The sequence below is a fragment of the Acartia tonsa genome, chromosome 7 (genome assembly GCF_053477335.1).
Source record: "Acartia tonsa isolate MP-2025a chromosome 7, ASM5347733v1, whole genome shotgun sequence".
Lineage (NCBI taxonomy): Eukaryota > Metazoa > Arthropoda > Copepoda > Calanoida > Acartiidae > Acartia > Acartia tonsa.
Window position 1 is genome coordinate 35,726,493 of NC_137266.1, and position 12,667 is coordinate 35,739,159.

At 33.4% G+C, this 12,667-nt stretch overlaps 1 protein-coding gene across 1 annotated transcript; it reads right to left on the bottom strand.

The window, feature by feature from the left end:
• Positions 1 to 1,323: 1,323 nt before the first annotated feature.
• LOC145323672 (uncharacterized) lies at positions 1,324 to 12,606 on the bottom strand. Its single transcript, XM_080166115.1, has 9 exons — positions 12,574 to 12,606; positions 11,697 to 11,762; positions 11,051 to 11,133; positions 7,994 to 8,093; positions 5,266 to 5,332; positions 4,231 to 4,295; positions 3,783 to 3,862; positions 3,336 to 3,408; positions 1,324 to 1,738 (listed from the first exon to the last, which is right to left on the bottom strand). The coding sequence occupies exons 2-9, from the start codon at positions 11,700 to 11,702 to the stop codon at positions 1,655 to 1,657; spliced, it is 558 nt and encodes a 185-aa protein (XP_080022241.1). The 5' UTR covers positions 11,703 to 11,762; positions 12,574 to 12,606; the 3' UTR covers positions 1,324 to 1,654.
• Between the last annotated feature and the right edge of the window lie 61 nt (positions 12,607 to 12,667).

The following is a 12,667-nucleotide window of genomic DNA, read 5'->3' on the forward strand; positions in this document are numbered from 1 at the left end:
ATAAATGGGTAGTAATTTAAAGAAAAGCTTCGATAATTTATTTGGTTTGTTCTGGGGGGGGGGGGGATGGCGGGAGAGATTGGTAAGTAAGGATTTAAAGTTATAAGGGGAGGGAGAACTGTAAGTTATTTGGGTACCAAAGTTTTAAAAACTTATTCGATGGTTCTAAATTTTGGTTACTTTTATTGAATTGTGATTGGTTATTCTAAACTAGTTGTGTTCTAACTTTCAACCAATAATTTAGATATAGATTCAAGACACGTGACGTTGTATCTTATTTTTTATCCGTAATAAGGGGTAATTTTCTTAATTTATCGGCCATTGTCTTATCCCTTAAGGTTTTTAAATATTTAGAGATTCGACTGTATCACGTCAGATATATTAGATGGAATACTATTAGGAGTTTCCGTATTCCAGAAAAAAATACCAATAAGTAAATGAAAGTGAAGGAGGAGGGGGGGGGGGGGCATTGGAAATAATATTATATGGATGCCCAAAGTTTTAGAAGCTTTTAATAGTTCAAATGACGTCATACTGGCCTACCATTGCTCAATAAAAAAAGTGTATACTGACCTACTATTGGCAATTTAGTCTATGTATTGGCCTATCATTGGTCATTTGTATTGTATGACGTCATTTTTATAGGCACTACAAAGATCATCAAAGTTTTATAAAAATCTTGAAATCTTTTGGTACTTTTATTAAGTTACCTTTTACTCTTACCGCGCCTATTAACTTTATCTTAACGTCTTTAGTTATTATGCGGTCTGAGACTATAACGCACATATTTTATGAATATTGCTGTAAAATATGGATAGAAACTTTATTACTGAATTTTTTTTTACAATTGCAATTTTTACAAGATTTGTATTGTTTGTTTTCAGGCTAACTGCTCCTTATGTCGATATTGAGCTTAAAGTATCTTTTATATTTTATTTCTGTACTAGTCTTAGACATGTTGTAGATTTGAAAGTGCAATAGAGATGCTTCGCTTATAACATTATACCTTGATGTAATAAGAATCAGTATTCCAAAAACCAAATAAAAAGGACAAACAAAACATAAAAATTGTTGTTAAAAAGGTTAAACTCAACTTAAAAAGGTTTAAATGTACGTACGGACTTTCTGGTAGAGATTATAGAGCTGCTACACTTCCCTAATCGTACTCAACTGTTATAGGAATCATCTTACAAAGTTTGAAATCGATAGGACAATTTTAACAAGGCTAAATTAACGTAAAGAACTAACCGTTATGGACGGAACGAAGGACCTACCTAATTATAGAAACGCTTTGCTCTAAAAATTAATAACAAAATATTGAGAATAATGATATTTTTAAGTTAAAATAAAACAATAACAAAACAATTTATGTCAAAAAAACAATGGAAAACTATATAAGTTTTTTTTCAGAATAGCTCCGAATCTGATTCAACTAGTTAAAAATCTGTTCGGAGGCATACTTATAAATCAAAAATTATTGCATCGTATCGACTAAAGAATTTTCCATGAATTTTAAATAAAATAGTAAAATCAACCCCTGTTTGTTTGCCTGGGCCAAAAATCTGGAATCAATCCTATAATTTTACTCTACACGGAAAATTGTCTACAAGAAGATGTAATAAATAAATATTCCGGATGATTTGTTCCTATGGATCTACTGTAGGATAACAGGTCCAGGCACCAGCAGACCTGGAAGGATCAGTCGGGGTGAATAATTCACAGGTATAACTGGACTCCCCTGAAATAATATTATTATAAGGACTAGAAATGAAGGTGTGATTTTGTGTATCATTATTGAGGATGTACAGTACATAAATTTATCTGCTATTGTCTTATCTCTGTAGATCCCTGACAATAAGTAAAACACGTGATCAGATATTTAGAGCAAATATTTCAATGAGACAAAGAATCTAACAAGAATAACTACATCTATCCTACTTTATAAAGCAATGAGTTTTTTTTCTGGTTATTTTACGGAATACTCTATGGGTGCAGATTCTAGTTTAAAGTGTTTTTGTAAATGCTGATCCGAATTTGTTGCACTTTACAGGTAAGCTTTATATATGTTTTAATGTGGTTTGAGACTATTTTTTTGAACTCTTCTATCCTCCCCTAGAGGCTAGGTGTTAAGGGACCAGTATCTTTATAAATCTCTTGAAAATAGGAATATTAAAATTTTCCTGTTTCTTTATCCGTTGGGATGCATAGATGGAAAGAGTGAGTTATAGAGTAGCTTGGATTCAAAATACCAGTATACAATTTCGGTGACAGGAACTCAATATTCCAAAAATGTACACTACTCAATTTTGATTACTGCTTTTGATAGTTAAATTAACATTTGTTTATATAAATCTTAAATACTAGTTACTTCGGATCTAGCATCTCGGGAAGGGCGGTTGAGTTTAAAGAAAATAGCCTAAAACCAAGCCAAAGACATTTATAAAGCTTAAATGGAAAGAATAACCAGTATTTTCAGAGATTTTTAGCTTCATACAAAAAACCTTACTACTTTATATATTAGGAAACAGTACCTGTATAAAATATTCGTAAAACCGAAAAAACTAAATTTTTACTACTGTAGAAAATAGGACACTGAATGTTACCGTCATCACTCTAATTTGATTTGCAACTTCAATCATTTGGAAAAACTTCAATAGGAGAGAAGGTTAAGGGTTCTTCTAATTAAGTAATTGAGTGTGTGTGTGTTTCTGTCTGTCTGTATTTTACAGTGAGGGAGGCGACATTTGACTGTAAATCATACAGGTACCCAAAGTTTTATAAACATGGTCTCTCCTTCATTTGCTCAAAAATTTTGCGTTCTTTTAATTTTGGTTGGTTTGTTCAAATTAGCAGTGTTCAATACTTTCGCGTACTTTCAAATTCGCGTAATTATCAGTGGCAAAGCTACTCTATAATTAAATCTTCTCTGTTTGTCCGTCAGTAAGTCTGTAATGCTATTTTGGACAATATGATATTCTCATCTGAATATTTTTGATAGATTTTTTTTTGGAAGGATACTCCATACCAAAAAACATTCAGCATACAACTTACTTTATCCTTCAGACTATCAGTGTGGTAAAACATTTTTATATGTTCAGTTGTAAAGGTTCCTTGATTTTTTAAATATTTTCCTTTTTTCCCGTTAATTATCTACTTTTTAAAGACAACTGAACATATTCTCTGTAACTCACTTTGTCCGCTTGTCCCTCCATGGTTCTTTATGTTTCGCTATTTATTGATGTTTCATCCTGTTGGCTAAAATTATGTTTTTAACTGATAAGCTCTTTATAGTGCCTATAAAAAAATAGGCACTATAAAAAGCTTCTTTAACTTACCCTTGCGGGGCTGTCAGCAGGATAACATTTGCACAGGTCCTCGGGACAGTTAGGGGGATATCTCAAACAATTCCTGAAATTATACATTTATATAATAATCAAGAAGGGGGGGGGGGGATATATTGGAATTTAAATTATACCGATAACCATAGTTCTATAAGCATTTAATAAATAAACCAACTTATAAAAAAGTATAGTTACTTTGTCTAAAGCTTAAGACTTCTGAAACTTATTAGTTCTTTAATTCAGGGAAGCTACACATACATCTAAGAGTGGCATTACGCTATCTTATTTAAGATTTCAGTCTTTAAATCCAAAATATTTTTTTCAATCTTCGAATATAGAGCCCCTAGATAATAGTGGCGGAGCCACTAACTCCATACTCGCATGTACAATTATGTAAAAAATTGAATTCTGAATCGCAGCACCGCTATTCTACAAGTTTACCTATGACAGTATACGTCAGTGCCTTCTTGGTCAGCAAGCCTGCCAACAGCTTCACAATGGGACAGGCAGTAACATTCTTCCTACAATAAATTAAAATAAATATACTAAACCTAACATCCCTACACTGGTACCCAAAGTTTTATAACTCAAATTTTCTTCTTTGTTAGCTTAAAACATTGGGTACTTTCTTGAATTTCGATTGGTTAGTTCCAAACAAGGAAGATATTGGAATGTAAATTACACTGGTGCCCAATGGTTTTTGAACATTCAATGACCTAAAAAGTTTGGGTACTGAAGTCTTAATTAGTTTGTTCAAACAAAAAGTATCTTAAATTTACAACCAATAATATAAATGAATAGAAGGAGAATTTTTATTTGTCACTGTTGGAGCTTTATCATTGATGTTTTATCCCTTAAGATTCCTGCCTAATTATAGAATAGCATTTACCTCTGGACAAACAGGAGGGTAGGACAAACAGCTTCTCTGGCATCTGTCATCCATGCCAGGAACACCTGGATAAATAGGTTAGATTAGGTAAATCAACACAATTCTTTAATTTAACAGACAGATAGAGAGATAGATAGACAGACAGTCAAAGATTCAGACAGACAGACACACAGAAATTCATATAGATATATAGATAGATAGACAGACAGACAGATAGATAGACTACCTCTAAATTTATCTTTGTAGACAAACAGATATAAAGACAGACAAACTGACAGATAGACAGAAAAACAGGCAGATAAATAGAAAAACAGACTGATAGACAGACAAACTGACAGATAGACAGAAAAACAGACAGATAAATAGAAAAACAGACAGATAGACAGACAAACTGACAAATAGACAGAAAAACAGACAGACAAACAGACATACAAACTGACAGACAAACAGAAAGACAAACAGACAGACAAACAGAAAGACAAACAGACAGAAAGACAAACAGACAGATAGTCAGACAGACAGATAGACACTGAGACAGACAGACATACATACAGAGAGAAAGAAAGATAGAATAATTACCTCTAAACTTATCTGTAGCCTTACAAACTCTGGCAGTTACAACCAAAGGTTTCAAAGCTCCATTAAAGACAGACAGACAGACAGACAGACAGATAGACAGACGGCCAGATAGATAGATTACCTCTAAATTTATCTGTAGCCTTACAAACTCTGGCAGTTACAACCAAAGGTTTCAAAGCTCCATTAAAGACAGACAGACAGGCAGACAGATAGACAGACGGACAGATAGATAGATTACCTCTAAATTTATCTGTAGCCTTACAAACTCTGGCAGTTACAACCAACGTGGTTCCAAAGCTCCATTACAGACAGACAGACAGCCAGATAGACAGACGGACAGATAGATAGATTACCTCTAAATTTATCTGTAGCCTTACAAACTCTGGCAGTTACAACCAACGTGGTTCCAAAGCTCCATTACAGACAGATGGACAGACGGACAGATAGATAGATTACCTCTAAATTTATCTGTAGCCTTACAAACTCTGGCAGTTACAACCAAAGGTTCCAAAGCTCCATTATCCTGAATGATAAAATAAAATGTCAATAATTAAAAAAAAGAAAGTATCATGAGTGACGTCATAAAAATACGTCTAAAGGGGATGGTAAGAGGAGGAGCGTCCAAAATATTGTACTTATGTGTTGGTATTATTTTAAGGATATAGAATTTAAGCGTTAACAGGATTCATCTAAAATCTAGGGAAATCCATATACATATATTTCTAGAGATGGATCGGCAAGGGTATTAAGTGAGGTAACAATCAATTCAATTGACAACCAAATCTTTAATTGCATGAACTTTGTCTTGAAATCCTATCTGTGTATGGTAACGAGTTGTGCCTATTTTGGGCTAAGGTATTCCGCCCCCTCTCTAATTATTACTGTCGCGCATATGACACAGCAGCAGTAGTTCCTATTTTCAACGTCTTTAGTTTTAATGCGACGTTGATCCGAGATTCGATCCCATCACCTCCCCAAGGACGAGCGGATGTCACAGTCGCGGGTAAGTAACACCCAGTTGTATCCAACAACTGATTTTATTTGAAAAATAATTGATGGGGGGAGGGTTGCTTGGTTTGATGTCCATTAATATTTCATAACTTAATGAAAGATTTTTATTTAAGAACTATTATGTGAGGGAAACCATAAAAATTTTTCCACTTTGTAAATTGATTAATTTCGCTGAAATAAACAAAAAAAACAACGAGTAAGTGAATAACCGTAGAAATATAAAATTTGAAAACACATTAGTACTGAATTGAGCCATACTGATGAGCCCTAAACGGGCGAAACACTGTGTCTATGGATATTATATAAAGTAGTAAGGTTTTTGTCTGTTACGGTCTCGTTAACCACTAGACCAACTTTGTATAGACCCTGGGATGGTTATAGGCTAATTAGTAAGTATCTTTAGATTTGAGACTATCCCAATATGTAAAACTATTCTGCCACTACACAAAATCAAACTTATTTTCTTTTTTAAAAACCTCTAAAGTCATTTGGGGAAACCAACACTTTAATTGTTGTTTTTTATGTATAAACTTTTCCACCGAAGCTTTTCTATATTTAGTTTCAGCCATTCTGTCCGTAACGGAGAGAGTTCTAATTGTCAAGTTTTAAAATCACCAAACTTTACATGATGATTCCTGTAAAAATAGTGGAAACTATACATTTTATACATTCATTTTTTACGTGTTTCCTAATGACTTTTTTTTACTGATTCCTAAACGATAAAGCACCATGTAATAAATATCTGTGTAATCCAATATAAACATTGATGACAACATCCATAAAAGCAAAGCTTTGAAACGGTAGGACAAACGAACATTAACACTTATAGAGTGTTACAACTGAATAATCAGAATGCAAATGTTTAAAATTCGAAACAAAATTGTAAGTAAATTTGTTGCAAAACTGCTAACATGCAATAAAATGATTAAGGACATACTAACATTTTTAGGACTTGATTATATAGTTGCTTCGCTTATAACATTGTACATTTTGTCCTAGGAATCAGTATTACAAAATTCAGATCAATCTGATAATTAAAATGCATAAGAAATTTGACGCTAAAAAAGTTAAATATCAACATGTGCAAAATTGACGTACGGACATTCTGGTGACGATTATAGAATTGCTACACTTTCTAAATCGTACCTAACTACTACAGAGATCACTATGTAAATTTTAAAATCGAAAGGAAAATTCTAACTTGCCTAATTTAATGAAAATGGCTAATCATTACGGACGTACGGACCAACCCTAATTATAGAAAAGCCTCGCTTTTAAAAACGTTAGTAAGTCGACATATTCAAATATCCTGTAAATAACCTAATTACCGACAGATTTTGATTTAATATTCTGTTTCTTTAAATATTAAAAAATATTTTCTAAGTAATCTTTTCATTTGAGTTTTTGAGTTGCATAGCTACTCTATTATTAACTTTGTCTGCCTGTCCGTCTGTTAGTCTGTAATGCTATGCAGAAAATTTGACTTTGTGACTGCTATTCAAGATAGACGGCTAATTTTTTTTTGTAAAGATTCCTTAAACCAATGGTTTTGGTTATCTATATTTCTGTCTGATCCCCCCCCCCCATAAATTTCAGCTTGATTTATGAACATGTCCAAACCTTTACAAAGTGTCTAAAAAATCATCCATGTGACGTCATGAAAATTAGGGTTTATCAATCTTTTTTTAAGGTTTTTTTTTCACATGTGCCCTTTAAATTACCTTTACGAAATATTCACCATGATTTTAGTGCATCGCTATTTATTCATGTTGTCATCTATGTTATAATCTCTGTTTCTAAGGAAAACATATCTCATAATTTAAGGTAATATCTAAAATTTACATCATAAAGCTATCTATCTACTGATTGCGTTAAAATGGTGATTACAAGGACAATAAGGTACATCTCTATTGAAATGAAAAAGTTATTTGTTGCTTTCCAATAAAGCACTTTGCACTGATACCCCCACTACATTTCCTTTGGAAAATTAAAGGGTGGGGGGATGGTTGTTTGCTTCACTATTCACAACTTCTGTGGGTAGCCATAACCCTAGGTGCTCTAACCCTGCGGGGCTACCCGGTACCCATTATGGCCTAACCTAATCTGGCCTAATGGGTACCTTTCTGTGCTCGACTAGGAACTTTGAGGGAAACGCCGAAAAAGTAATTTTTACCTTAGACTTGACATACATCATTGAGCTGGGGAGGGGGTTGGTCAGGGCGTTGGGGGGGAAGGCACCAACCACAGAAAATATCTGGACATCAGCACAATTCCTAGATAGATAGATAGATAGATGGATAGATAATAAGGCACATAGAAGATAGATAGGTATAATAGATAGAAAGAAAGTTAGATTAAGGACAAACAATGATGTAGATATTTAGATAAATAGGTGGATTTATTGACAGACAGATTGTTAGATAAATAGATAAATTATTAAAAAGATAGATAGATGCAGTTAGGGGCATTTGGCTATCTATTCTTTTCTTATTCGTTGTCTTAACAAATTTTTGGGAATTTTATTGAATTTTGATGATTTATTTGTTCATTCAGTTGAGTGTCTAAACGTTTCAACCTCTAGTGTGTATAATCATTGGGGATGTGAATAAAGTTAACGGCCATTGTCTTATCCCTTTAGATTCTTGGATAAATGTATGATGTTCAATTGTTAACTACATACATATATCTCTATACTAAACATAGAGTTCAAATTTAGGTATACCTATCCTAAAGCTACCTTATTACAAATGCCTACCTAACTAACTTTCTTTGTCTATTATTAGGAAAACAGGTGGTTTCCCTCAACGCTGCCTAGCGACCTCAGAACACCACCCCTCTCATTTTTATTTTTTTTGGTGGAGATGGATTTTTTCTCGTAAAAATATTTGTTTTTCAAAACATTATTATTGAAAGTTACATAGGGCATAGAAAACAAACAACGTCTCTTTTTTTTCTTTAATTTTTGTTTCCCTCTACGACCCCCCCCCCCCATATTTTTCTCTATTTAAAAAAAGGGGGAGGGGGTTCTGTGGTCAATAATTAATTTTAGGGAAAGCACCAAGAATCAACTTCTAATTATATATTCGCCTGAAATCAGCATTAAATATTTTTTTTTGTTCTTTTCTTTGCAAAGGAAATTTACAAGTTTTCTTAAATTTAGGAGGACACTAGGTATTATATTTTAATTTTTTGTAAACTTTAGGGACTTTTTTATTAAATCTTGATTACTAGGTATACCCTTCAACAATAATTTTATCTATAGAAGGGTAATTTTATTTATCATTATATTGAATGGAAGTTGTAAGCTTTTTTAGCTAGTAGTAAATATTGAGATAGGATGAGGAAACTATGTACACAATTTTCTTTTAATTTTATAAAAAATTTCCAGTGTGTCCTTTTTTTGAAAATGATAAAAATACTATGCATACCCCCAACCATTTAGGAGGGGGTATTTACCCCCCCCAAACAATTTTGGGGGGGTAAATACCCTCCCCAAAATAGAAAATCTCTAACAAAAAAAAATTTTGCGCGCTTCGCGCGCATTTTTAATACAAAATTTTTGATAAAATTTAAATTACCCCCCCAAAAATTTTACCCCGGGGGTAAATTTTGGGGGAGTAACAAATTTTACCCCTGCCAACAGATTTCAGGGGGGTAATTACCCCCCCCAAGCAAATTTTACCCCCGGGGTAAAAATTTTGGGGGGGGTAAAAAAAATTTGCGGCGCGCTTCGCGCGCCATTTAACCCCCCCTTAAAAAAATTTTACCCCCCCAAAATAAAAAGCTTGGACGCCCCTGCTACTATGTAAGGGTTTCTCTTTTAATTCTCTTGATAACTTTCCAAATTTAATTATCTATTGAAAAGAGAGAAAAGAGAACGTTATGACATCATTCTCGTTATTTTTATAAATATCCGCCATTGTTAAATAGAAAGAGAGTCCTTTTATCTTATTCTGTAATTTACTTTGTCTGTCAGTTCATCCGTCCGTCAGTCAGCCTTTAGCACATTGCGGGAAATTGATTTTCTCAGCTGCTATTTAAGATAGACAGCTAAAATTTTCAGCGAAGATTCCTATAGTCTGTGCACATCGAGTCTATACACTGGTCCGTCCGTCTGACTGTCCTTCATACTTCAAAGACGAAAATTCTTTTTTCTGTAAAGGTTTCGTGATTTTATTGATTTTTCTATAATTGTCTTTTCTTTCTAATGTCAACTTAACATCTGCTATCTAACTTGTCAATGTCCATTTTGATGCTGTCTAAAATGGTGCAAAAAAATGGGGACAAATTTCAAATTGATTTGACGGGGCTGTTTATTTACGTCACAAGTGAGGGGAAAGAAAAGGGAAGGAGGAAAGAAACCCCCTAGAAAACTAGAAAAGAGATGGGGGTATGACGTCACACGCCAAAACAATTTGAAATTTGTCCCTATTTTTTGCACCATTTTAGACAGCATCTCCATTTTTAATACGTTATTTTTTTATGGTTTGCAATTTATGGATGTTACTTTCCTTGTTTTAATAAGAAAAGAAAAAAAGTATGACAGTATTCATAAGTAGCAAAGAATAAGAAATTGCTATTGAACCAGTTCAGAATACAAAATAAAATTGAATTAAAATAAATTCAAGAAACATTCATAAATAAAAATATATCAGTTTCATGTATCATGACCAGCAGTGGGAATCTTCACTACAAATTTTAGCCGTCTATTTCAAATGGGAGCAAATAAAATTACGTATAAAGGATATAATGAAACTGGAGGAATAATGGATCTAATAACAGGGAGAAAGTTAAAAAAGAAAAAATATATTTTAAAAACACAAACTGTTACAGGTAACTTATACAAAAGCTTTGTTAAACTCTTAAAATCATAAAAAAAACTTATTTTAAGAATAGACTTTTAAAAATTAAACAAAAGAGAAAAAAATGTGATTAAATGCAAATTTAACTAGTTCTATCAAATAAGACCGACAAATCTTAAAATTTTTAAACAAAGTGCTTGTTATGGAGGATTCTTTTTTAGTGGCAATTTCTCTAGTTAGGGTGGTGGTACCCCTCCCCCAAATTAGTTATATATAAACCTTCCCAGGACCTGTGAAAAGCTATATTGTAACGAGAACCGTATCGGTTCAGTGCTTTGCTAGATTCTTTTGTACAGACAGCAAGTAACAAACAGATATCCTGTAACTTTTATATGGGGATACAGCAAGAAAAGTATGAAAATGGATACCTAAACATTTCCTGAGCTCCACAACCCATGCCCTCAGTTCCATTGGCACACAAACCCCAGGTGTTTCCAGTATAATAGGTCCACTAAATATTATTCATAGTTAGATACACAAAAATATTACTATGTTTTAGTATATACCAGGTGTTTTCAGTATAATAGGTCCACTAAATATATAGTTAGATAAACAAAATCACGAAACCTATGCATATTAAATGCATATGCTTTTTGTAGTATGACTGATGGATTGTCAATAGACCTGATAAGTTATATACTCTTTAGTAAGAGTATTGTCCAAAAAAATCAGTGTTCTATCTTGATTAAATAGAGCAAAGAAAATCTTATTTTCCCCATTGCGTTACTGACTGACATACAGACGGAAAGCCAGACTGACTGACATACAGACGGAAATCCAGCCGGTTGGACATACAGACGGAAAGACATGCAGACAGGCATTCAGACGGAAAGCCAGACTGACGGACATACAGACGAAAATCCAGCCGGACGGACATACAGACGGAAAGACAGGCATACAGACGGAAAGCCAGCCTGACGGACATACAGACAGATGTACAGACAGACGGACAGAAAGACAGACATACGGACAGACAGACGAACAGACAGGCGGACAGACAAACATAATCCATACCTGCATAACACATTGAGAACATGTGAGGCCAAAAGGAAGGTTTACTTTATAGTTGAACTTTGTAATCTGAATTTCACACAGCAAATAATATTAAATCAATATCATTAATCATGTTTTGGGTAAAGTTCCATCTTTTTGTAAATACCGCCAATTACACACTCCCCCCTTCCACCACGAATAATAGGATTTCAAAATAGGGATCTTAGCTACTAAAGGGTTAAGATAAAAGCTGATAAATTTTGGATATTCCCAATGATAATAAACTAAATAACCCTTTCCATTGTTTATAATTGAGGGTTCAAGTTTAGACATTGTTGGAATTATCCATTTAAGAATTATTTTTTTAAGCCAACGAGTGAGATATTTTATTTATACGACTTGGGGTGGTTTGGAATTATCTCGACTTACAATTTAAGATATTCTGTATTTAAGAGTATTTTGTATTTTAAGTAGCAATACTTTGGGAAATTTTCTCACAGGTTTAAATACGATTACAGATTGATTGGATTTGAATTTTGTATATTTTCAGTTGTACTTTAAATAATGGGTAGGCAGCCGCAGCCGAAATATGCTGTGCAGCTTTTGGGTATTATCAGCGAATCAGCCTATAGTGCCTATAAAAAAGGCGTCATACTGGCCTGCTATTGGTCAACTAAAATATGTACTGATATACCATTGGTCATATGTATTGTATGACGATTTTTTGCTTCATTATCAGCAGTGCCTGCTGCAACCTAAAGAGAGACATTGAAGTGTTTGGGGGAGTAAGTCGACCCTTCAATTTCAATTTTAGTTTTAAAAAAAAGTATGTTATTTTATTAAGTAGCGAGGTACCCTTCTCAAAAATAGTCTGATATAATGATATTAAAAATGTTTCCTTGGGTGAATCCAACGGCACATAAAACTGATGTGATCTGTGTAAGAGTTTAATCATCTTTTTTGTTCAAATTTTTATATAACATCTTCTAATT

Bases quoted from the DNA above. Each gene is read 5' to 3' on its own strand.
- LOC145323672 (XM_080166115.1), bottom strand. The intron at 4,296-5,265 runs GTAATCTATCTA...CTATTTATCCAG, and splicing joins GGCTACAGATAAATTTAGAG to GTGTTCCTGGCATGGATGAC. The intron at 3,863-4,230 runs GTAAATGCTATT...AATTTATTGTAG, and splicing joins ACCCTCCTGTTTGTCCAGAG to GAAGAATGTTACTGCCTGTC.